The sequence below is a fragment of the Telopea speciosissima genome, chromosome 9 (assembly GCF_018873765.1).
Source record: "Telopea speciosissima isolate NSW1024214 ecotype Mountain lineage chromosome 9, Tspe_v1, whole genome shotgun sequence".
Taxonomy (NCBI): Eukaryota; Viridiplantae; Streptophyta; class Magnoliopsida; order Proteales; family Proteaceae; genus Telopea; species Telopea speciosissima.
This window is the reverse complement of record NC_057924.1, coordinates 49,625,887-49,653,227: the sequence shown is the minus strand read 5'-3', so window position 1 is coordinate 49,653,227 and position 27,341 is coordinate 49,625,887. Positions and strand designations below refer to the sequence as shown.

General features: G+C 37.9%; 2 protein-coding genes and 1 pseudogene across 2 annotated transcripts in view; all 3 read right to left on the bottom strand.

The window, feature by feature from the left end:
• The window catches only part of LOC122640395 (putative cysteine-rich receptor-like protein kinase 20), a 71,293-nt gene that overhangs the window by 106 nt on the left and 43,846 nt on the right, over positions 1-27,341 (bottom strand). Inside the window, exons 2-5 of the mRNA XM_043833566.1 lie at positions 1,631-1,841; positions 1,088-1,325; positions 561-717; positions 19-289 (exon numbers count right to left, since the gene is read on the bottom strand). Coding sequence (XP_043689501.1) covers positions 19-289; positions 561-717; positions 1,088-1,325; positions 1,631-1,820 — 856 coding nt within the window. The 5' untranslated portion in view covers positions 1,821-1,841. The remainder of the gene's footprint in view (positions 1-18; positions 290-560; positions 718-1,087; positions 1,326-1,630; positions 1,842-27,341) is intronic.
• Positions 2,423-3,875, bottom strand: LOC122639006 (annotated as a pseudogene).
• Positions 5,837-19,936, bottom strand: LOC122639005 (cysteine-rich receptor-like protein kinase 10). The gene is made up of 8 exons (XM_043831846.1): positions 19,048-19,936; positions 17,732-17,851; positions 16,256-16,398; positions 15,968-16,178; positions 15,371-15,608; positions 14,822-14,975; positions 14,287-14,578; positions 5,837-6,690 (listed from the first exon to the last, which is right to left on the bottom strand). Exons 1-8 carry the CDS (start codon positions 19,934-19,936, stop codon positions 5,837-5,839), a joined length of 2,901 nt encoding a protein of 966 aa, XP_043687781.1.

Here is a 27,341-nt window from a genome sequence, read left to right as displayed (position 1 = left end):
GACTTGTGGATTGACCTGATTTTGTTACCCTTGAATCATCCGTCGAAGGTTCACCCAACTCCATTTGGCTACCCATTATAAAGGCTGCTGGTGTAGGCAATGGGAGAGAGGTAGAGTAACTATTGAGCATGATAACAACAGAGGCCATGGTGGGTCTCTTAGATACATTTTCTTGAACACATAATAATCCAATGTGAATGCACCTAATCACTTCAGCCATATCATAATTTTCTCTCAAAGTTTGATCTATCAATGCCGAAGCTGTACCCTCCGTCCATTTTCTCCACGCCTACAACAATATATCAACATAAATATTTTAATTTAAAAATTAATCAAGAATGATAGCTGTGTTTGGTATGCATTCTAGGTCAATTTTACATTTTTGGACTATTAAAAAAAAAAAAAAACTATATTTATTATCCAAGAATGTGAAATGGACCTAGAATGCATTCCAAGAATGCATACCAAACGCAGCCAATGATTTAGACTACTCATTAGCACCAAACCATATAGTTTTAGAATTCAGACTTTCTCAATGGTTGATAAGTTTTACTACTTACATAGCTGAGAAGGCCACCCTCCATGCTTCCAGTTAATTGATTTAAATTGTTGTTTCTCTGGCCACTCACAATCTCTAGTAGTAAGACTCCAAAACTAAACACGTCTATCTTAACTGAGAATTGCCCTTGCATTATGTACTCTGGCGCCATATATCCACTGCATTTCATCTCAGTATAATTATTTAATTTCAAGATAAGAAGATGAGTTTAAGATAACAATTATGTTAATCCAAGAACTGAATGTAATAAATATAAATAAATGTTACAAATATAAATAAATTTAGGCCCTGTTTGGTTGGAGGTGAAGTGAGGTGAAATAAAATAAATTCTTCATTCGTGATGATAGTGAAATGAGAAAGAAAAACAAATGTGTTCAGTTGTAAACAGTGAAGTGCCAAAAAGAGGTTAATTTTTGTTCACTCTTGGCATTTTCACTCACTTCACTACTAATCAGATATAGATCATTAAAAAAAAAAAAAAAATTAAACAAGATGTACAATTAATGGGTTCATAGAGCTTGAACTTACTATGTTCCAACAATCCTATCAGTGTTGGCATGAGATTGGTCAAATACAAAGAGCCTTGCCATGCCAAAATCTGCGATTTTTGGATTCATATCCTCATCTAACAAAATATTGCTGGCTTTTAGATCTCGATGAATAATTTTCAATCGAGAATCTTCATGAAGATAAAGAAGCCCTCGAGCGATCCCTTCAATGATTTTGTAACGTTCTTCCCAAACCAATTGTGAGCGTTCTGTTGGATCTACATATACATGATCCGAAAAAGTATCAAGACTCAAATCATGCAGTAAATGCTCAACAAAGTACAATTTTCAAATATCGATGATTACATTTGAATGGTAAATTTTACATCACCGAAGTTCTTTATTTTTTTTTTCAATGATTAGAAAAATGTATCTTTCTTTTTACTGAAAATTTGATGTTTTTCCTCCAATAAAAAAATCCAAATTCCTAGGTATTCGGATTTCACTCATAATAAAGGTAATTTTGTTTGGCTGGGCACCCCCGAAAGATTCAAGTTCAAAAAAAGAAGGAAGAGAGTCTAACCAAAAATAAAGTAATCAAGACTTCTATTTGGCAAGAATTCATAGATGAGCAGTTTTTCTTCTCCTTTTAAGCAGAAGCCAAGGATCCTAACAAGATTCCTGTGCTGCAACTTGGCCACTAATATAATCTCATTCTTAAATTCTATGTCACCCTGTCCAGAATTTCTTGAAAGCCTCTTCACAGCCACCATTTGTCCATTCAAAAGCGTACCCTGAACATACAATATAAATTAGAACACACAAAAAATAATAATTTCATCAAATTTTTATTTTACATCATCTTTCTGTAACCTAGCAATATATACAGAAAGGCAATATATTTAATGATAGTGCAAAGATTTGGTACCTTGTAAACAGCTCCAAACCCTCCTTGTCCAAGCTTATTTGCCTCAGAGAAGTTGTCTGTGGTAGCTCTTATTGTATCCAAGTTGAATTGTAAGGAGTCGACACTTGTAATCTCAACCTGATCATCTTCTTCCAAATAGAATATGCAAATCTAATAAGTATATATTTCCTAATTATCAATAGTAATTCAATGAATATAGATGCACCCTTGGGTGTTATGAATTGCATTTGCAGTTTCAATACAAAATCCTCATGCCCATGCCTAAGCCGAGTTGATTTACTTGTTTTTTTGGATGAATTGGCATATATTCTGTTAGGGTTTAGGATTTAAGCACAAGGTTGCTTAAAGCATTACACCCTGAGTATCTAGTTTGGAATACTCAAACTGTTGCGTCCAACTAGTATTTATAGGAAACTAGGGTTTAGGTCAGATGGGCTAATTATTAGATTACCCCTCGCAGCCTGAGCATTAATACAAGTAGGATTATATTAGAAGTTATGAAAGGATATTACATAAATACCCTTACATATTCAACATACGAAAAACAATGTTTTCTTACCTTCAACTTTGAGGTTCTGTTTCCTACGTAAACATAGATAGAAGACAAAGATTATTATGGTTGTAAGTGTCCCAACAATAACAATAATGACTGTGACAATGACTTTTACAGTTGAATTGCTCCTTTTAACTGCATAAAGACCCAAAGAGAAAAAACAAAATTAAAAAAATTAATACTAATCATATAAAATAAAATAATTTTAATTTAATAAAATTTTAGTTTAGGATGAAAATTTGATTATTGAAAACCAGGTTTTTTGACTCTATTCGTCAGTCTCAAAACTTGGAGACTTGGCTGAGTCAAACCTGGTAAAAAAATTGACATGACTCGCCTAGTTTTGTGTCACTCGAGTCAAACAACCGAGTTTCTTGTGATTCGGAAAAAATCTGGCCAAGTCTGATCATTTTCTTTCCTAGCCGAGTCTACATGACTCTTGACCATGTTTTGTAAATTTTTCACTTGACTCAAGTGTCTCGGCTGAGTCAAAACCTGGTTTTCCAACTATAGTCCGGAAAGGTGAATTATCAATGTTAACAAATCAAGAGTCGTACCGTGCTTACCTGTTGTTGAGTTCGTAGATGGAGCGTTTTGATGATAAAAAAGACTGTTGAACTCGTACCTTAGATTGCAACTTGGTTTAAGAACTCTCCCACCTTGTTTCGGATAAAGCTTCTTTGGAATATCAGTAACACTCCCAGATAGACATGTATTGCACTCATCCTGAGTTATATCAGGGGTACACTGCACTAGCCCATACACTTTGTCATACCCTGTATAATAACTCACTTAACCTGCTGCATAGTATTTCGGACTAGAAGAACCAAAGGCAGCTTCACTCAGATTATTCATCAAATTTGCTACTGTCGTATTATACTGATCCAAATTGGTAATGTCTTCTGGACCATAAGGATAAACGATTGGTTCTTGTTGCAAATCTGAGAAGATGAATTGGTTTGTGTACCGTATCATACAATTGTCGTACCAAGCCACCGCTGCTGTGTTATTGGGACAAAGTTGTTTGATCTCTGCACTAGCGTTTTCCACACAAGTTTGGCAATCTTTGGATGTGATATCGCCTCTACATAGAAAGAGACCATAGACCTTATCTGAACCATCACCACCGATGCTGGTGTTATCGAATCCAGTATCAGCAGAGGTAGCATTTGAGGATAGAGAATTGAGGAGGAGGTTGAGATTGGCTAGATCTGAGGTGCTATTTGTGGTCTGATTCGAATCTGAACCATAAGTACAGGAATACATTGTGGTGGGATCGGCGGTGATACCCAACACGAGCAAGAGAATGGAAGAGAGCAGAAGCATGAGTAGTCCTGTATAAGCCATCACTTTGTAGCTAGAGAAGGTATTGATAGATAATAACTGAAGGTCCTTTAAAAGGTTGTGTTTTGGAATTTTAAGGACAATTAAAATTTTTTTTTTTTGGGTAGAAAATGGATTACTGATTAAAATAATAAACATGTGTACAACCAAGAGCCTCAAATTCTAGGCTCCCAAAGTCTAATAACCCAAGGAATGAAATGTGACCAATTAATTAAAAATTGTTCGATTCCACTGTTTTGTACATTGGATAGGGCTTCTGTCCATCTGGGCAGCCAGGCTGCATGTACAGCCAAGGCGCTGCACTTTGATCGCTTTACCCTTGCCCAAACGCTTTACCCGAGCAGAGGTAAGATGGTCAAAGTGTAACACCTTGAGTCTGGTGCTGCACATGCAGCCCGATTGCCCGGATGCACAGGATCTTTTTTGCGATTTTGGAAACGTTGGAGGCTAGATTTTGACGTTTTGGCTCTTTAGGACTGGGAATCGATGGTCACAGAGAAAATTGTTATTCCATGGTCCCACTATTTTGGAATTAACATTACTGATCGTGGGTAGGAAGATGTGTACAAATGTACAACTGCGGTGCATGCAAGTAGGTAGGTGAATGGTTACTTCAATGGAATCGAACAGCCAAAGGAAAGTCCAGTACGGCAGCCGGAGGTGTAAGGTGTTGCCTTTGAGATTTGCCCGGGTGAATCTTGCACACTAGAGAGTCGAGAGAAAGACGTGGAGAGTGGGTTCCGGTAAGGGATTCTCCGACCCCAAAGTCAGATCTAGTAGAGGAAACAGCAGTTGTAGGGTGTTACGATTCTAGAATCTGAGAAAGGGATTCAAGAACCCCAACAGAGAAAATCTCACTATTAGAGTCAGTGAGGGACTCCTAAGAAGAGGGAACTGAGAGAGACAAACTAAACTAATTTCTTCATTCTTTTTCATACTCTTTGAAAACAAGGAATTCCGGCCCTTTTATAGGGGTAATACAACCAACCATTTGTAACAACAACCTAACTAATCACTAAACAACCTAATTAATCTAATCAACTAATCTAATCATATCCTCTAATTCCACATTCATAACATTCCACGGCCCATCAAAACGACCTTGTCCTCAAGGTTGGAGCCAAGAAACCACTACACCAAACCATTTAACCCACAAATCAGGCCCACAGAACAAACAAAAATGAAAAGAAATGAGAACTGAGGCCACAAACAAATATGAATTGACACCCACAGCATGAGCTAGGTTAATCCACGTGTCCTAACCACCATCATATCCACATGGGACAGCAAGTCTATGGAAAAAAAATCACTTTATTGGCCGTGAAGTTGAGCAAAAAGAGATGGAGATGGCACTTTTTTTTTTTGTCTTTGTCGCTTTGTTGTTTTTTGCAACTTTTCTTTCTTGCTGCCAGCTTTACTCAACAATGGCGCAGGAGAATGCTGCAATCGTTGATGGCTGATTAAACTCATCTAATGATCCCTGATTCGAAAATAAGACTGCGCAGATGTACAGAAATGCTTCCGGTGCAGAGGAACTGAAGAGAGTTATGTATCTAAAGATGAAGGCTAAACAAGAGCTCCCTCTCCTCCTCGGCGCGGAACTCAAGATTGGTTCTTCCGTCTACTTGGTCTCTGACCAGGCCGAAGACTCTGATGTTGTTGGCTCCGCCGTGTTCTGCCTTGAAACCGACGATATTGACGGCTCTGTCAACAAAGGTGTGGCTACCGGTGCTACGATAATCGGTGATATATCTGAGAGTGAGGGCGGTTACTGCGGAATCTCGGGGTATTGGAATCGCTCAGAAGTCCACTAACACCGCCTGGTCCCAACTCATCGATCTCCTGATGCAAGCCCATTGAGACAGAGGTACCCTACGCAGAAACAGAGCCCCCTGCAGCAGCAAGCGCCGAGGCTGGAATCGACGGAATCAACTCTGTACTCGTGGAGGCGATGATCGATGGCTCTACTTGCTGTAATAGCTATCGTACCGTTTCGGCGTCGGATTTGTGAACTCCATTCTCTCCGCAAGTGGGAAATCCGAATCACCACGGTCACCTATTTTGTTACTTGGTGGTGGCGGTTCCGGTGGCAGCCGAGAAATCCAAATCTTCGTTGTTCCTTGCGCGCACATTTGGTGGAAAATAAGGCAAGTTATTTCCCGATTGATCGGTGGTGGCCATGGCGGAGTAAGCGAAAAATCCAAGAAAACTGAGAAATCTTGTTTCAAGAATGGTGGCGCAGCACTAGTATCATTCCAATTTGCACCGGAAATGGGTTTCTTGCAATGGATTTTGGCCATTGCCACTGGGTCGGCAAGATCGAGTTTAAAAACTCCGTCACTTTCTGCAACCAACGAAGCCTGCAACGAAACTTCCACAGCGGTTATGCGATCATCGGCTACGGTCTTCGCTGCTACAGTCTCCTCATCCTTTAGGTGGTTTGTGCCATTCTCAGTCTTGATTGGCTGAACACCAACGACAGTGGTGACTGAAATTTCTGCAGAAGCAGCGACAACTACAGGGGTCGATGACAACACAACCATGGCAATGGAAGTGATCTCTGCCACGGATGCTCCAGATAGTGTCAAGTAAGGTTCAAGATCGGCCATTGAACCAAAATCCTCAATTGCCGCAAGATCAACAGTGTAAATCCTCTCCTGCTCCTTGCAGATTGCATCTTCAAGACATGGAATGAATGCATGATTCGGATCTTGACGTGCCAGTGACCGGAAAATGAAGACCAGCCTATTGTATTGGTTGAACAAACCCATTGGAAGGGGAAGGTTCAATGAAAGCACCAATGTTACGATTCTAGAATCTGAGAAAGGGATTCAAGAACCCCAACAGAGAAAATCTCACTATTAGAGTCAGAGTCAGTGAGGGACTCCTAAGAAGAGGGAACTGAGAGAGACAAACTAAACTAATTTCTTCATTCTTTTTCATACTCTTTGAATACAAGGAATTCCGGCCCTTTTATAGGGTTAATACAACCAAACATTTGTAACAACAACCTAACTAATCACTAAACAACCTAATTAATCTAATCATATCCTCTAATTCCACATTCATAACATAGGGAGCTCAAAAACAGAAAGAACAGTAGACTTACAGTCAAATGAATTCACCTCCATTCTTGCGGTAATCATGGTTGTCTTTATACGCCTGGGAAAGTTATTTTAAGTCTACGTAAGCTTCAGATCTAGGTGGTCCTGGGCTTACGTCAGACATGCCCTTCCTCGTGCAAGTGGGAAGTCTTGCAAGTGGCGTGGTGCGAAAGTCTTAAGTTGAATGACCACGTAGAAGGTTCTGGCCCTTGGTCCTGTTTAGGGATTTTCAATCTTAACCGCTTCCTCGTGCTCTTGGTTTGATCGCAAGTTGGGACAACCAGGTCCTTGACACGAGTCATCTGATGATTGGAGAGTTGATCTTATATGTATCAAAAGGTAAGCCATGATTTGCTGCTTTGTGGAAAGAAAAGGTCTTGCAGAGGAATTGTAACCAAAGAAATTTAGAATATGGTACTTTACTCATCATTTAACACTTGAAATGTAGCAACCACTAACAATAGGAAAGCTTTCTATGCGAACGACATCACAAAAACTTGCAAGGGCTGAGTCGCGCCACCAATCACTCCTTTTAAGATCGTAGTCCCTATGATGGAATAATGGTTCTTGCGAATTGACCTCCAAGATAAAATAACTACTTAGGTCTTTCAGTAGTAGTTACAATCATTTAGTGGGCCTGAGACACCCTATGATTATGCTCAATCAACAAGAGAGACGGAAATCAAGAAACTCTCAAAATAGTGAATTGAGAAATAAATCAAGGAGAATAGAGTACATGAGTGAGAAAGAGAGAGAAATAGAGCGCACTTAGAATTCTCTCTAGAAGTGTTTGAGACTGTAGATACATCATTTTGTCACCCCAGAGGCCGCTTCAACTGTGATAAATCTCCCTTTAGGAAAAAAGGTCTTGTATTTGTGGATTCAGGAGATTTCTCATACTTTTGAACACGTTCACTAATCATCTATATAAAATGGCCAAAATACCCCTAGAGAGAATATATTATGAATAAGTTATTAATACCAAAAATTAACGATCATGTTTGAATGATGGATTATTTTGTCGTATCCAAATTGGTGGGAAGACGAGCTCTTATGCCCCTTCAATGGGAGAAGATTATGTTTTGTTGAGTGGGACCTACATTGAGGCAGTCAGCAGTACTATCCCTGATTTTCATACCCGAGCGAAATATGCAAAATAACGAAAAAATAGCTTTTATATCATCTAATTCGGACATACAGAGCCTAAGATATGGGCATTCGAACATTCCAACACCAACTCTAGATATGCCTGGCCCAACCCAGTTATAACTGGCACTAGCCTGGTTCAAAAGTGAGAACTGGCTAAAGTAGAAAAATGTTCGATATTCGAACTCTAAAAAAGGTCAACATTTAAAAGGCATGTGCAGCCACCAACAATTCGTCGAGGAAGTTGACTCAATGGCGAGGGATCCTCTCAAAATGTTGAGTAGAACATGTACCCTTTGAACGTTGATGTTGCCAAAACCACATATCGACATACACTAGCCTTTGGTCGAACATTCAAGGCCTCGGCTCGATGTTAAAGATTGCTTATCGACAGTCCTCCGTTGTCGATTTCTGCAAATCCGTAGAATATTTTGGTTTACATATTTGGGAGATTTGATTGCCTATTGCGTCTAGAACTTAATTGGCAAGCCAGGAATCCGTATGTGGATGTTGCTTGGCCAATTGGCCTCAAAGAAACTTCTAGAACATGAAAATACCTGGCATGAACTGATTTATCAAGTGTGTTGGCCTATTATGCACCACAAATGCATAACAACTTGAGAAAATACCCATTGAATGATGTGGATGGGGTATTGTAACCTTAAAACGTGCAAGGAGTGTGTGCTCCTCTCAAAATATACAAATACAATGCCTCTCACGTTGAGAAGAAGCATTCTACCAGTTTTTTGGTTTATGCAATTCTTCTTTGACCAAAGGTTTCTGTAGAGAGAAGAAACATAAGCGATTTAGAGTGGTTCGAATCAACCTGTCCTATGTCCACTACCTTGCTCACGGACCAAGGATTTCTCCGCTTTCAGATATTTTTCCAGGCAACTATCAAGAACTCTTACACAAAACCACTAGCTGTGTACCAAAACCACACAGGCTTCACTTTTTAAAGCATACAATGGCTTATTCTTTCAAGCCGGATTACTATATCCTTTTAAGCTGAGATATGATCAATATAAGATGATTTTACAAATGAACTTAATATGTTGTAGCACTTGTTCAACCCTTCTCAAGATGATCTTTCACTTAAGCTCAGACAACACAACAACAACACTTTTTTAAAATCATCTTGCAATGTAGTGCACCAGCTCTCAAAATGATGAAGGAATTAAGGTCTTAGCTCTTGCTGTTGTTTTTGCTTGTAATTAATCTGCATCTAACATCAAGAGACTCCAATTCTCTAGCCGTTGAGTCAAGCTAACCTTCTACTTTGAATATTGAATTCCACTTTCATTTCCAAGAGAAACTAGCTGTTGGAAAATAATGCAGGGGGTGCTTGGGTTCAGGTGCTCTTCTAGGCTACTGAAAACCAAAACGAGTTGCAATTCTTCAAGATTGAATTAATGGAGTCCAAGACTCGACCGTTCATTTCATTTCAAAAATTCTACTCCTTACAAACAAAAGACTTTGCTTAAATAAATGATTTCCCTCAACCCAATCTTGGTTCCCCTATAATCCTATGGCCAAGATTACAATTTATTTTAAGTAGTTACTAATTGCGAACATAATCTCAATGAATCCCCTCCAATATCTCTTTATTATCAATCACTTCCAATCCTCCCCCAATCACTCTTTATTTAAAAGGTTACCCAAAATACTCCAATCCTCCCCCAATCACTCCTTATTTCAAAAAGTCACTCAAAATAGGGAGGCCTCTCCAACGTTTCTGGGCTGCATCATTCCCTCCTGGCTTAGAAGAATTCACCCTCGAATTCGCATCACCAACAATAATTGAGGTCCACCGGGATTAAAAGGGAACATGTCTTCGTCACCAATCATCCTCTTACCAAATCCAGTGGTGACCCACAACAAATTGGTACCTTTAGCTGCTATGGTCTCCAAAAGTACTATAAGGATTGGAGAACCAGTCCATTGAACTTCCATAGCAGTGATGATATAGAACCTTTGATGTCATTGAAGATAATTATGATGTTGAATCTCAAGATGAACTAGAAATTTTTTATCAAGGAACTTAAGCTCCTGTAGATCAAGTTGATCCTCAAGAACAAAACAATACCTAAGGTGATTGGAGGTAAGAGAAGAAGAGCAATGCCAACTTATTTAAATGACTATTACCTTTATTTGTGTGAATCATCTTATCATATAGTTGACATTGATGTGGAAGTAGTTGATCCTATAACTTATAGTGAAGCGAAAATCGCAAGAATAAGATAAGTGGTTGAATGCCATGCGGGAGGAAATTGATTCCATCACAAAAAATCAAGTACGAGAACTATGTGACCTACTAAAGGGATGAAATTTCATAGGTTGCAAATGAGTGTTCACAAAAAAATATAAAGTAGATGGGTGTGTCGACAAATTAAAGGCTCGGTTAGTCGTAAAAGGATATATACAAAAGGGAGGTATATATTACTAGGAAACATACTCACTGATAGTAAAATTTGCCTCTATTAAGTTGATATTGGCACTTGTTGTACATCTAGACTTAGAATTATTCCAGATGGATGTGAAAACCGCCTTCCTAAATGGCGAGTTGATAAAACCAACATGCGATAACCTGAAGGTGTTCAAGTAATGTGACAGGAAGATGGTAGAATTAAAACTCTTTACATAGATTCAAACAATCCTCTCTGTTAAGGAAACAATTATGAGTTTGTTTGTAATTCAAATTTTTAATTCTGTTTGACTTGTTCAATATCTTATCTAGTTGTTGTAAGCTAGTCCATTACCACCTGTGGTTATCCATTTTCACGCCTTAGCAATTACCTAATCTCATTAGGTTTTTAAGGCTCTAAAACTGATACAAGGTTGTTCATTCTGAGGCAGGGATTATACAAGATTTATATTCTGGTTTATGTAGATGACATTGTCATCACGGATTTAGACCTCATACTCTTATAGAAGACAATCTGTGCATTACAAAGAGAGTTTGCAATTCGAAATTTAGGGGATTTCCATTATTTTCTAGGAATTGAAGTCCTACGACATCCCAAGACTCTACTTCTATCTCAACAAAAATATATTGTTGATCTGCTCAAAAGAACAAACATGGATGGGGTTAAACCGGTTCATACGCCCATGGCAATATCAACTAAGCTTTCTCTCTCTGCCGACACTCCTCTACCTAATGCAACACTTTACCAAAGTACTGTGGGTGCTCTACAATATGTCACATTGACAAGGCCTGATTTATCCTTCTCAGTTAACAGGGTATGTCAATTTCTTAAAATGCCAACTGATGAGCATTGGCAGACAGTTAAAAGAATACTTCAATATCTCAAAGAGACGATAGATCATGGCCTACTTCTGTCAAATACACAACCTCAACGCCTAGTGGCTTAAAGTGATGTAGACTGGGTAGGCTGTCCAGATGACAGGAAGTCAACGGGTGGGTTTGCAATATTCCTAGGCGATAATCTGATTTCCGGGTCCGCCAGAAAGCAATCCACATTGCATGCTCCTCCACCGAATCAGAATATCGAGCTATCGCTAATGCTACAACAGAAATCGTATGGCTCATATCTCTATAGCAAGAGCTCGGTGTGAATCTTACACATCCACCAGTATTATGGTGTGACAACCTAGGAGCAACATATCTCACTCACAATCCTTTGTTCCACGCCCGTAACAAGCATATTGAAGTTGGCTTCCACTTCATTCGACAATTGGTTGCATAGGAAAGTTGGTAGTGAAGTTTATCACCACTCGCGACTAGATCGCAGATATCTTCACCAAACCTTTACCAAATATACGGTTTGGATGCATTAGAAGCAAGTTCAAGATTAGTCAACGACCATCTTTGACTTGAGGGGGTCTATTAAGGAAACGGTTATGAGTTTGTTTGTAATTCAAATTTTAAATTTTGTTTGACTTGTTCAATATATTATCTAGCTATTGTAAGCCAATCCATAACCAACTGTGGTTATCCATTTGTAACAACACAAATTCAAATTCAAATAAAGTCTATAAGAACGTACCGACGTAACCCATCTTGAACGGTGTGTGAGATTCCACAGAAATCCATTCTCTCTATTCTTAACACTCTCGATAGTGGTATTTGATATTCCACAAAATATATTAGGCTTTGTGGCTAATAAGTTGGATAACTATGTATATATTTTTAAGAGTGGGAATAGTTTTACAATTCTCTCCTTGTATGTTGATGACATACTATTGCTTGGAAATGACTTGGATATGCTGAATAAAACCAAGTATGAACTTAATAAAATATTTGAAATGAAGGATATGAGGGAAGAATTTTATATCATATGAATTCAAATCCTTAGAAACAGAACGCAACGAAAGTTGTGTTTAAGTCAGGAAAAATATTTGAACTCTGTGTTGAAAATATCTGGGATGCAGAATAACAATCCCTCATCAACTCCAATTGCATTGAAAAAGAATTTGTCAAAAGTCAATATCCTCAAAAAGGATAGGAAAAGTTGAATGTACCTTATGCTTAGGCAGTAAGTAGCTTGATGTATGCTATGTTGTGTAAATGACAAGATTTGGCTTATCCAGTCGGTTTGGTTTGTAGATACTAGAGTAATCCTTGCTCTGCCCTTTGAGAAACAGTGAAAAGGATTATGAAGTACATTAAAAGAATTGAATACTTGGAATTGTGTTTCTAAGAGAAAAAAATTGACGTCATTCGATACTCCGATGCTAACTTTGGAGATGATAGAGATGATTGTAAGTCCATCGCTGGTTATGTGTTTATATTTGGAGGTGCAACAATTTCTTTGTGTAGCAAGAAACAAAGGTGTGTTGCAAGGCACACACAGGAAGTGAGTACATTGCTTGTAGTATCACAACTACTCATGCAGTCTGGATAAGATGATTCTTAATGGAATTTAGGTTGGATCTTGTAAATAGACCAATGAGAATATTCTGTAATAATCAAGCAGCAATAAGCGTAATACATAGTGGAGCAAATAGCTCGAAGCAAAAATGTGTAGAAATACAATATCACTATATCCGAGATATAGTAGAAAATTTTGAAATTAAAGTAATCTATATACCTACGAGCGATATGGTAGCTGACCCCCTCATGAAGGGAGTTAGTGCGGAAGCTTACATTAAACACGTAAATTTAATGGGACTTAGAGCAATTTAAGTCTGGGATTGGAATTAAATGTTCAAAATTTTATTTTGAACCTCAAGTAGTCTAAGTCTGGAATAGGAACTGATTTTTGCTCGTCGTGACAAATGGAAATCTTCTTATGATTATTTCTGGAAATGGAAATAGAAATGAAAAATGTCATGACGGATGTTCCTGAAATTGGGAACTTAGAACATGCATTCGACCAACATGGCCAAGTGGGAGATGTTGGTTATATGGTCACATTGGTCTCATTCAATGGAACTCAATCTTATCCCATAAAAGAAGGGATTAGAAGAGAAATTTGGGATTAGGGCGATTCCTAATAGAGTAGAAAACCATTGTCTCCAATGGTAAGTGATCAAGAAGGAATGAATAACTCAATTACAGTGGAGCTCTAAAATCACCTAGAAAATCGTTTCATTTTTGTTCCCTGTGCAATTTTCTATTTTTCTTGTATATTAAATCTGAAACAGGTATCTCCATTGGCGCGCACCTCTTAGTTGATCGTATATATGCTGCTGCACTCCCAGTAGCACAATAGAAATTATCATATTTATGTGGAAGGTGTTTCCCCTTCTTTCGTGTTTCGCTATGTCAAAGACCTTGGATAACAACGGCATTTACATTGGGAGGGGGGACTGAATTTAGCTGAGTCTTAATCTCACAGTCCAAACATTGACAGCAGAGACTGAGGGCCGCTTAAATCAGTTTCCCATATAGACAATACAATGTAAGCATAAAAATTGAGTACAAAAATAAATGTTATTTGCTTAAACCCACTATAAGGGGAGAAAAAAGCAAAATTCCAAAGTTGAAAAAGGGGGGGGGGGGGGGGAAGCTAGAATATCAATTGAGCATTACACAACACTGACAACTGAGTGCAATTAGCTTCCCCTTGCAAACAACTCAAAGTCATGTAAATAGAAACTGATACCAAACACCTTGTAATTGTGTAATTCCTTCACAAGCCCTATCGAGCAGATACCTCAGTACTAGACATTATTTATCGACTTTGTTGATGATGATTTACTTGTGGATTGACCTGACCTTGTTTCCTCTGAATCAGACTCCGTGGTAGGTTCACCGAACTCGAATTCATTATTGATCATTACAAAGGCTGCTGATGAAGGCAATGGGAGAGTGGCCGAGTAACTATTGAGCATGGAAAAAACAGTGGCCATGGTGGGTTTGTTAGATACATTTTCTTGAACACATAGTAGTCCAATGTGAATGCAGCCAATCACTTCAGATGTAGGGCAATTTTCTTGCATAGTTGTATCTATCAATGCTGTAGCTGCACCCTCTGTCCATTTTCTCCATGCCTACAATAGTATATCAACATACACATTTTACCATAGAAACAAATCGAATTTGCATATCAAAGTCCAGAATATTCAATGGTTTATAAGTGTTCTATTAGGTTACTTGACTGATACATTAAAAGCTCCAGATGTGATGGAACGCGTTAAATCAAACTCTTTAACTTATCACATACTAGGCTGGCCTAATCTTGGGCGCATACACTAGATCGAACCTTATTAGGCACAGAACATATTCCTACTTACATAGCTGAGAAGGCCATCCTCCATGCTCCCTGAATGATTGAAATTGCAGTTTTTTTGGCCGCTTATGATCTCTAGAAGTAAGACTCCAAAACTAAACACGTCTGTCTTGGCTGAGAATTGCCCTTGCGTTATGTACTCTGGCGCCATATAGCTGCTGCATTCCATCTCAATATAATTAGTTAGTTTCAAGTTAGAGGATGATATTGTAAGATTTAAGATTGTATTTCAAACTAATACTAAGTAAATCAACTGTCTTCTCTTGGTTGAAGTCAATAAAGACTGGCTTATGTGTGAAAGATTTAGGCTTATTTGGTTACAGGTGAAGTGAAGTGAAATAAAATAAATTGTTCGTTGGTGAGGGAACTTAAATATGAAATGAGAAAAAAAATTTGTTCAGTTGTAAGCAATAAAATGAACAAAAAAATAAAAAGTTAATTTTACTTCACTCTTGGCTTTTTCTCTCACTTGACTACTAACCAGATGGATCATTAAAAAAAAATTCTTAAAAACAATAGGAGCAATATATGGGTTCATAGAGATTGAACTTACTATGTTCCAACAATCCTACTAGTATTGGCTTGAGTTTGGTCAACTACAAAAAGCTTTGCCATGCCAAAATCTGCAGTTTTTGGATTCATCTCTTTATCTAACAAAATATTGCTTGCTTTTAGATCTTGATGAATAATTTTCACTCGAGAATCTTCATGAAGATAAAGAATCCCTCGAGCAAACCCTTCAATGATTTTGAAATGTCCTTCCCAATCCAATTCTGAGCATTTGATTGGTTCTACATATACATGATCGCAAAATAAGTATCAATTTAAGATTCAAATCATGTAGTATCTTCTCAACAATGTAAAATTTTTAAATGCAACTACTACAAACAAGAAAGCATTATAAGAATCTGATAATAACTTTTGAAAGGTAAAAATTACACTACAAAGTTTTTTTTTTTTTTTTTCAGTGAAAAGAAAATTGTATCTTTCGTGTCACATACCATTTGAGTTACTGTTCTCCAACCAAAAATCCGAATTACTAGTTATTTAGATTTCACTCATAAATATTAAATGGTCATTTTGTTTGATTAGAAAACCAAAAAAAAAAAAAAAAATTTGCTTAAGTTCAAAGAAAGTAGAAGAGTCAAACCAAAAATAAAGTGATCAAGACTAGTATTTGGCACAAATTCATGGATGAGCAGTTTTTCCTCTCCTTTCAAGCAGAAGCCAAGTAGCCTAACAAGATTCCTGTATTGCAACTTTGCCATTAATATAACCTCATTCTTAAATTCTGTTTCACCCTGCCCAGAATATTTTGAGAACCTCTTCACAGCCACTACTTGTCCATCTACAAGGATACCCTGAGTAAATAATATAAATCAGAAACACACAAAAAATCGAATTTCATCTTTTTTGAAACTTAACCAAAAATTAAGACAGCTCCAAATCCCTTGTAAACAGCTCCAAATCCTCCTTGTCCGAGCTTATTTTCATCAGAGAAGTTGTCTGTGGCAGCTTTTATTGTATCCAAGTTGTATTGAAAGAAATCGGCACATGTGATCTCTTTCCGACTATCTTCATCTGAACAGAATATATAAATCTAATAAGTAATTCAATGAATATTTGGTTCACTATTTCAGGTGTTTGGTAAACTTTTTACCAAATACCAACAAAAAGACCCCTTATTTGTTAGGACCATAAATCCACCAAACTTTTTTCAAACATAAAAAGGGAATTGAATTCGTACCCAAAAAAAGAAGAAAAAGGAATAGAATTTATTATCCACATTGTTTATTATACATTAAAAACAATAGAATTGATTCGGTTTGGTCTGAACCAACATTTCAGCTGTGAAACCAAAACCGAACTGAGAAAAGATTCTATATTTGTATGTAGTCTGCAGTATATGCTATCACAACAACAGATGGATCATGTACGTACGGTTGTACTTAAAACCTTTGGATGGAGACAATAATCCTTTCGAAATCACCCCTCGGGATGGCTTTCCCTTCCCCTAATTGGTGTTTAATGGATGAGGATGATTTTGATAAAAGTTCAAACCCCCGAGATTTTCAACTCAACGCTGCTTGTGGTAAGTGGGTCAAGAACCTATGATATATAGAAAATTTCCCAGACATGATACCTTAATATAGGGGTGCAAGTTTGGCCTTGTCGGGCCCAAACACGCCCTGGCCCGCCCTAAGTCCAAACAGGGCTTGGGCTGAAATACCTGGCCCTGAGGGTAGGTCGGGGCTGGAAATTAATTTCTGGCCCTGAGTTAGGGGAAGGTCGGACTAGGGTTGAGGCCTCGGACTGAGCTCGGCCGGACTCAACCCGACCTTGATTTTAGTTATACTATATATATAAAATATATATTTGGATATACTATATATGTTATAAATTTTAAATATCACACATATTTTGTTATATAATATATTATATATGAAGATTTAAGTGATAAAATATTTTATTATCGTTATTTTATATAAAATTGATAGTTTTCTCTCCTACCCAGCCCAACTCAGTCCAGTCCATGCATCTCTCCCTTCCCACACTCCATGATCAGAGCCAATCAGGGTCAGCCCGGTCCGACCTTGAGGGCGGGTCAGGTTGGATTTTCTAGGCCCTGAGTCAGGGTCAGGCTGCGCCTAGGCCCATCTAAGGGACTCAGGATTGGGCTGGGGTTTTAAAAAGCCCAGCCCAATCCGACACTGTTCAACCTTACCTTAATAACACAGCTGTGTAAGTCGTGTATGTTAGAGGGTGGGAGTTTCAAGGCATTAATTAATGGGTAGGGGTTTATGACTTTTCCAACTGTTTGTGAGAGGGGACACGACTGTGCATGCTTACACAGCCATGTATGAAAACTTCCACCAATTTTAAAAGAGGAAAATTTTAAACCATACTTTCTTACCATAAACTTTGGGCTTCTGCCTCCTTGCGAAACGTGGATAGAGGCTGGCGATTATAAGAAGTGTAATAATTGTCCCAACAACAACAACAAAGACAAGTATAGTTAAATTGGCGCTCAACCCTGCATTAGTTGAAAATAAAATTTTATGTTAATTTAATCAATATCTTTTAATACTATTTTTTTTCTTCGGTAAATGACACTTGGGATACCCAATGTTTGGAGAAAATACATTTCAAGTACCCATTGTTTTTGAAATTATGTTTGGGATACCTATTTTTATATTTTCGATTATACCCTAATCATAATTTCACACATTGGTACTGCTACCACACCCACCGCCACTGCCACAACCACCGCTCTGGCAACACCCCTCTCTCTCCCGCTCTCAGTGACACCCCACCCCACCCCACCCTACCCTTCCCTACAACCCTGCCTAGCCCTACCCTTCTCTTGCCTGAGCGGGGGTAAGGTGATCATTGCACCATGCCTTATTTGTGCACCACTCAGGCTGCTATGGGCAGCACGCCGTAGAAGATCTGGATACCCCCACCCCCACCCCCTAAATAGTACACACTACGACAAAGACTAGAAATTAATCAGATGGAGAGAAAAAAAGTAACAAGGTGAGATGGAATGCCGAGCAATTAGCGCCTTGGAAACATCAAAGTCATCAAGCACCACCTCCTTGATTTGAACCAGAAATTCCTCAAGAGCTCAAACAATCAGGGCTTGTTGGTCTAATCTCTTAGCTTCAAAAGGAACGCTCAGACCAATTTAAAGAAGAAATCATGGGATTCTACTTGAAAACTTAATCCATTTTAGAGAAAAAAAATCATGGGGTTCTACTTGAAACACAGTAAAACATAAGGTATCCAAAACATGATTTTACAAACGTGTGGTACCTTAGATGCATTTTCTCTATTAAAACTTCTATCTTAAAATCAATTTCTTCAAAGTGGCGTGGCTCTTATATTTAATAGTTGGAGCATCAACAGCCGATGTAAAATTATTATCTAAATACTCCCCTTTACGTACAAGTCGATGGAGACCCAACGTACCGCTCTGATACCATATTAAACTTCTATTTTAAAACAAATTGTTTCAAAGTGGGATGACCTCTTGTGATTTTTATACTTGATAGTCGGAGCACCTACAGCAAATATGGGATTATTACCTCAATATTCTCCAAACGTTGGGTATCTGAAATGTCATTTACCTTTTTTTTTTCCGGGGTGGGGGGTGTAGACTACAAAATTGAAGTTTAGAATGAGAAATTAATTAATTCAAAACAGTACCAAATCAAGAGACATACATACCAGCTGGGAGTGTTGTGTTCGTGGATGGAGTAGTAGCCGGAGTTGAAGGATGAGTAGTAGTAGCAGGAGTTGAAGAAACTTGTCGATCATAGAAAGCATTATTGAACTCAAACCTTAGATTACAACTCGGTTTAAGAATTCTCCCACCCATTCTCGGATAGAATTTGCTTGAAATATCATTCATAATAGTCATTCTTAGGCAACTATAGCACTCATCCGGAGTTATATAAGGGGTGCACTGCACTAGTCCATACACAGTGTCATTGCCCGTAGAATAGTTCATTTTACCTGTTGCATAGTACTGGGCAGTAGAAACACCATAAGCTGCTTGTGGAAGAAGCTTAAGCATAAAATCTTCCACTGTGGTATTATACTGATCCAACTGGGTAACGTTGTTTACATCATAAAGAAAAATGACTGGTTGTTGTTGCAAAATTGAGAAGATGGGTTGGTTTGAGTACCGAACCATACAAGTATTGTACCAAACTATTGCTGTTGTCTTGTTTGGACAAGAAGGTTTAATATCTCTAGTGCCGTTCTCCACGCAATTTTGACACTCTTCAGGTGTGATATCGCCTCTACATAAGAAGGAACCATAGATCTTGTCTGAACCAATGCCGACCGAGTTAGAATAGAATCCGGTAGTAGAATTTGCATTTGAGGTTAGAGAAAGGAGGAGGATGTCAAGATTAGCAACATATTTGCTGCTATTTGTGGTGTAAGCAACTCCTGATGAAGAATTTGCACAGCTGTAGTCCAAGGGTTGGGAAGTGATGCAGAGCATACAAGAGAAAAGTATGATCAGTAATAACCCAAACCCTCCTGTATAACCCATCACTTGCAGAGAATTTCTTGAAGATCGACGAACTGCTTTGGAGCTGGAGGTCATATAATTAAGACATAGTTCTGTTAATTCAACAGCTTTGAAAATTTCTGAGGTTAGATTATATACACGGAGAGGGTTGGGTATGTCGTCAGCTTTTGGTAAGGCAAAAATTTTGCTACTATCTAGCTTGCAGGAATGTTCGTGCTACCTGAGCTTGCAGAGAAAGAAATGGAATAAATCACTTCCCCTTTTGGTTCACAAATATCCACGTAGGTTTTAGTATTTTTCAAAATACCCTCTTAGATTCTATTTCTTTGGCTGTGAACTGGGTAGCAGGAAAATTTCTGCTACCCGGGTTGCAGCCAAATTTCTGCTACCCGAGTTGCAGCCAAATTTCGTTGACTAGTGGCATTCAGCAATTACAGGTGTGTTGGACTCAAGAAGACAAGTGTGTCTTTTCCAAAAAGAGAGAAGAGAGAAAGATACATGCTGTGCACCTAATGGGGGCATGCCCAGCTTTTTCCCTTATATATATAATAATGTTTTGATCCCATTGACTGGGAATTAATGGTAATCAGAAACCCCAATGGGTAACTAAAGTTGGCAAGGATCATTCTTCACAACCAAGAGAGGATAACGAACTCTCCTTGACGGCTACCTGTGTTGGACTCAAGAAGACAAGTGTGTCTTTTCCAAAAAGAGAGAAGAGAGAAAGATACATGCTGTGCACCTAATGGGGGCATGCCCAGCCTTTTCCCTTATATATATAATAATGTTTTGATCCCATTGACTGGGAATTGATGGTAATCAGAAACCCCAACGGGTAACTAAAGTTGGCAAGGATCATTCTTCACAACCAAGAGAGGATAACGAACTCTCCTTGACGGCTACCTGTATAAGAAACACCTGATAGTCATCAAAGAAGAAAAATCCAAAATGAAATAGTTGATTGTGATTCCATGTTGCAAGTCATGGCAAGTATATAAGTAGTCAATTTCCCTCTTTTAATATTAACATTTAAGAGTGAGGTTCCATAAAATAATGGGTAGAGATGGAGTGCACGTTAATAGGTAGAGATGGAACAAAGATATTAAAATGCCCTTCTACACTAAAATTTGAAACAATTTTTTTTTGGGGAGAAAGAACGCTTCCTGGTGTGTGCCCCTGCACTCATTCACAGGGCTGAACGAAATGACTGCCGCTCTTTCATGGAAAGGAAGAAGTCCTTGAGGGTACGACAGTCATTGTCCAGCCCTATGTCTGAGCGCAGGGCCATGCACCACATGCTACCAGGTAGTGTTCTCTTTCCCAATTTTTCCAGATTGATGTGAAAATCGCTTTCCTAAATGACGAGCTGATAAAACCATACACATGCCACAACCTGAAGGTGTTCGTGTAATGGGACCGGAAGATAGAGTATGTAGACCTAAAAAGTCTTTATACAGATTAAAACAATCCTCTCCACAGTGATATTTGATATTCCATAAAATAAATTAAGATTTGTGGCCAATAAGTTGGATAACTGTGTATATATTTTTAAAAGTGAGAGTAATTTTACAATTCTTTCCTTGTATGTTAATGATATACTGTTGCCTGAAAATGACTTGGATATGCTGAACAAAACCAAGTATGAACTTAGTAAAATATTTGAAATGAAGGATATGGGGGAAACATCTTTTATCCTACGAATTCAAATTCTTAGAAACAGAACACAAATAAGGTTGTGTTTAAGTTACGAAAATATTTGAACTATGTGTTGAAAGTATCCGGGATGCATAATAGCAATCCCTCATCAACTCCAATTGTATTGGAAAAGACTGTCAAAAGTCAATGTCCTCAAGAAAGATAAGAAAAGTTTAATATACTTTATGCTTAAGCAGTAGGTAGCTTGATGTATGCTATGTTGTGTACACAACAAGATTTGGCTTATACAGTCGGTTTGGTATGTACATACTAGAGTAACCCTGGCTCTACCCATTGGGAAACAATGAAAAGGATTATGAAGTACTAAAGGACTTAAACACTTAAAATTATGTTTCCAAGAGAAAAAAGTTGACGTCATTGGATGTTCCGATGATAACTTCGGAGGTGATAGAGATGACTGTAAGTCCATCTCTGGTTATGTGTTTATATTTGGAGGTGCAACAATTTCTTGGGGTACCAAGAAACAAAGATATGTTGAAAGGCACACACAGAAAGTGAGTACATCGTTTGTAGTATGATAACTACTCATGCAGTCTGGATAAGATGGTTCTTAATGGAATTTAGGATGGATCTTGTAAATAAACCAATGGGAATATTCTGCAATAATCAAACAACAATAAGCTTAATACATAGTGGAGCAAATAGGTCAAAGGGAAAACATGTAGAAATACAAAATCACTATATACGAGATATAGCAGAAAAAGGTGAAATTAAAGTAACCTATAAACTTACAAGCGATATGGTAGTTAATCCCCTCACGAAGGGAGTTCGTGTGGAAGCTTACATTAAACATGCAAATTTAGTGGGACTAAGTCTGAAATTGGAACTAAATGTTCGAAATTTTATTTTGGACCTAATAATGTAGTTTAAGTCTGGAATTGGAACTAAATGTTCGAAATTTTAATTTGGAGTTAATAATGTGGTTTAAGTCTCGAATAGGAAGCTAGGAACTGATTTTTGCTCGTCGTGACGAATGGAAATCTTCTTATGATTATATTTGGAAATGGGAACAGAAATGAAAAATGTTATGACGGATGTTCTTAAAAATGGGAACTAAGAACGGGCATTCAGCCAACATGGCCAAGTGGGAGATGTTGGTTATATGGTCACATTGGAGTCATCCAACGGAACTTAATCGAGCTTATTCCATAAAAGATGGGATTAGGAGAGAAATTTGGGATTGGGGCGATTCCAAATAGAGTAGAAAACCGTTATCTCCAACGGTAAGTGAACAAAGTCTACAAATAGTAGACTTCGTAAAGGAACGAATAACTCAATTATAGTGGAGCCCTAAAATCACCTAGAAAATCACTTCATTTTTGTTCCCTGTGCTATTTCTGTTTTTCTTCTATATTAAATCTTAAACAGGTATCTCCATTGGCGCACACCTCTTAGTTGATCGTATACATGCTGCTGTACTCCCAATAACACAATAGAAATTATCATATTTATGTGGAAGGTGTTTCCTTTTCTTTTGTGCTTCGTTATGTCAAAGACCTTGGATAACAAGGGCATTTACATTGGGAGGGGGCGACTGAATTTAGTTGAGTCTTAATCTCACAGTCCAGACCTTGACAGCACAGACTGGGGGCCGCTTAAATCAGTTTCCCACATAGCCAATACAAAGTAAGCATAAAAATTGAGTACAAAAATAAATGTTTTTTGCTTAAACCCATAGATAGAATAGAAGACTCTTGGCGCAATCATCCGTGAGTTCAATGTGATCTCAGGGTTATATTTATATTGTTTTTGAGTGTTACAACTGAAGTTTAAAATTTAAACAATACAAGAGATAGAGTTCTACTTGTTATACAAGTTTACAAGAGAAAGAATAGGAGAAGAAGATAAGATCAGGTTTGTTGTAACCACTTCATGATCCATATCAGCTTACTCTCCCGTTGCTGGATTTTGAATTTGAAATTTAATTCAAATCTGTAACCGTATCCTACGCCCCGTTAAGAGAAACGGCTGTGGTACGATAGTGAGCTTGCCCCGAAGAGTGTGATAACGCGGTCCTGGTAGCCCTTTTGTCATAATATCTGGAATCTGCTCCTGACTTGGAACAAACCGGATCTGGAGTCAATTGGAGGCCACTTGTTCACGAACAAAATAGTAATCTATCTCAATGTGTTTTGTTCGTGCATGAAATAACGGGTTTGCAGCAAGATAGGTTGCACCTATGTTGTCATAGTATAGGATAGGGACTATTGGTGAAACTCCTAACTCTTCAGGTGGTTGTTTTAACCATAAGAGCTCTGCTGCAGCATTTGCTAACCCTTTGTATTCTGACTCTGTTGAGGACCGTGCAACTGTATGTTGTTTTTTGGAGCTCCATGAGATCAAATTATCACTAAGGTAGATACAATAACCACTTGTAAACCTTCGGTCATCAGGACACCCTGCCCAATTGGCATCTGTGTAAGCATTTAATTGTTGAGTTGAGGGACGGAGATGCAGTCCAAGATCAAGGGTATCTTTTATATAACACAAAAACGTTTGACAACTCCTCAATGTTCTGTTGTAGGAGAATGCATGAACTGATAAACCCTATTTACAGAGTAGGCAATATCCGGCCTGGTCAGAGTTAAGTATTGTAGTGCACCCACGGTGCTATGGTATAGTGTGGGATCAGGGAATAAATTTCCAGTTCTTGTCAAGTTTGTTGTTGAGCTAGGTGAGACTGATAATCTCTTGTACGTCCAATGATTTTGTGCCTATGATGATAATTCATCTACATAGACTAGAGCATAAATCTGATTTCCATGGCGGCTTCTTATATATAGAGATGTGTCAGATAAAGATGATTTGAACCCAAGTGTTACCAGGAATGATCCAAGCCTATGTGCCCATGCTCTTGGTGCTTGCTCACCCAATGTAGGTGACTGATTACACTAGCCGAAGTTAAGGGGTTGGGGGCAAGGGGACCCAAAGGTGAGGGGTAGGGTGCAAGGGGACCCGAGGTGAAGAGGTTGGGTGCTAGGGGATCCAAGGTCGAGGGGTTGGGTGCACGAGGATCCGAGGGGGAGAGGTTGTTGTGGTGGTGGAGGAATCTGAGTTGGTCATAGCGGATAAGGACGGTGGTCAATGGCTCTGATTACCAAGATAGAATAGAAGACTCTTGGCTGCAGTCAACCATGAGTTCAATGTGATCTCAGGGTTATATTTATATTGTTTTTGAGTATTACAACTGAAGTTTAAAATTTAAACAATACAAGAGATAGAGTTCTACTTGTTATACAAGTTTACAAGAGAAAGAAATGGAGATGAAGATAAGATTAGGTTTGTTTTCTGGATTTTGAATTTGAAATTGAATTCAAATCTGTAATCGTATCCTTAATACCCACTATAGGTTGCAGGGCCAGCATAAGGGGAGAAAAAAAGTAAAATTCCAAAGTTGAAAAAAGAGGGGTAGGGAAGCTAGAGCATCAATTGAGCACTACACAACACTGACAACCGAGTGCAATTAGCTTCCCCTTGCAAGCAACTAACTTAAAGTCTTACAATTACCAAACACCTTGTAATTGTGTAATTCCTTCACAAGCACTATCGAGCAGATACCTCAGTACTAGACATATTATTCATCGACTTTGTTGATGGTGACTTACTTGTGGATTGACCTGATCTTGTTTCCTCTGAATCAGACTCTGTGGTAGGTTCACCGAACTCGAATTCGTTATTCATTACAAAGGCTGATGATGAAGGCAACGGAAGTGTGGCCGAGTAACTATTGAGCATGGAAAAAACAGTGGCCATGGTGGGTCTGTTAGATACATTTTCTTGAACACATAGTAGTCCAATGTGAATGCAGTTAATCACTTCAGATGTAGGGCAATTTCCTTGCAAAGTTGGATCTATCAATGCTGAAGCTGCACCCTCCGTCCATTTTCTCCACGCCTACAATAGTATATCAACATACACATTTTAACTTAAGAATATATTAATCGAATTTGCATATCAAAGTCAAGAATATTGATTCAAAATACTCAATGGTTTATAAGTGTTCTACTAGGTATTTGATCAATACGTTAAAAACTCTAGAGTTGATGGAACGTGTTAAATCAAGCTCTTTAACTTATCCCATACTAGGCTAGCCCAATCTAGGGCGTATACACTAGATCGAACCCTATTAGGCACATAACATATTCCTACTTACATAGCTGAGAAGGCCATCCTCCATGCTCCCTGAATGATTGAAATTGCAGTTTTTTTGGCCGCATATGAGCTCTAGAAGTAAGACTCCAAAACTAAACACGTCTGTCTTAGCTGAGAATTGCCCTTGCATTATGTATTCTGGAGCCATATATCCGCTGCATTTCATCTCAATATAATTAGTTAGTTTCAAGTTAGAGGATAATTGTAAGATTTAAGATTGTATTTCAAAATAATACTAAGTCAATAAGGAATGGCTTATGTGTGAAAGATTTAGGCCCTGTTTGGTTCGAGGTGAAGTGAGGTGAAATAAAATAGGGTAAATTACACGTCACCCCTGGTTTTCAAGCAAAACTCAGATCACCCCCTGGTTTTTGAAAAAACTTAAATCACCCCTTGGTTTAGACCCTAATATGACAAATTAGTCCCTACCGTTAGTTTTATGCTGTTAAGTAATGATGTCAGTCAATTAAATAAATTTAAATCTCTAAACTACCTTTAACCAATGTTAAAGATGAAGGAAGGGTAGTATTGTAAATTTAATTCAAATATTTTAGTATAAGGGTAAAATAGTCCTTTTACACCAACAATTAACAGCAAACTAACACCGTTATTGTAGAAGGGATGATTTGAGTTTTTTCAAAAACCAGGGGGTGATCTGAGTTTCGTTTGAAAACCAGGTGGTGATGTGTAATTTACCCTATAAAATAAATTCTTCGTTGGTGAGAGAACTTAAATATGAAATGAGAAAAAAATTGTTCAATTGTAAGCAATAAAGTGAAAAAAATAAAGAATTAATTTTACTTCACTCTTGGCTTTTTCTCTCACTTCACTACTAACCAGATGGATCATTAAAAATAATTCTTAAAAACAACAGGTGCAATCTATGGGTTCGTAGAGATTGAACTTACTATGTTCCGACAATCCTACTAGTATTGGCTTGAGTTTGGTCAACTACAAAGAGCTTTGCCATGCCAAAATCTGCAAATTTTGGATTCATCTCTTCATCTAACAAAATATTGCTTGCTTTTAGATCTCGATGAATAATTTTCACTCGAGAATCTTCATGAAGATAAAGAATCCCTCGAGCAATCCCTTCAATGATTTTGAAACGTCCTTCCCAATCCAATTCTGAGCGTTTGATTGGATCTACATATACAAGATCCCAAAAAAATGTATCAATTTAAGAGTCAAATCATTTAGTATCTTCCCAACAATGTAAAATTTTTTAATGAAACATTAGAAACAAGAAAACATTATAAGTATCTCATAATAACTCTTCAAGGTTACCAGATAGGTGGATGTTTGTATTTGGAAGGTAAATATTACATTACAAATTTGTTTTTATTTTAGTAAAAAGAAAATTGCTTGTTATTTTTCTCCAGCCAAAATCCAAATTACTTGTTATTTGGATTACACCCATAAATATTAAGGTAATTTTGTTTGATTAGAAAACCAAAAAATTTTAGTTCAAAAAAAGTAGGAGGAGAGTCGAACCAAAAATAAAATGATCAAGACTTGTATTTGGCACAAATTCATAGATGAGCAGCTTTTCATCTCCTTTCAAGGTGAAGCCAAGTAGCCTAACAAGATTCCTGTGCTGCAACTTTGCCAT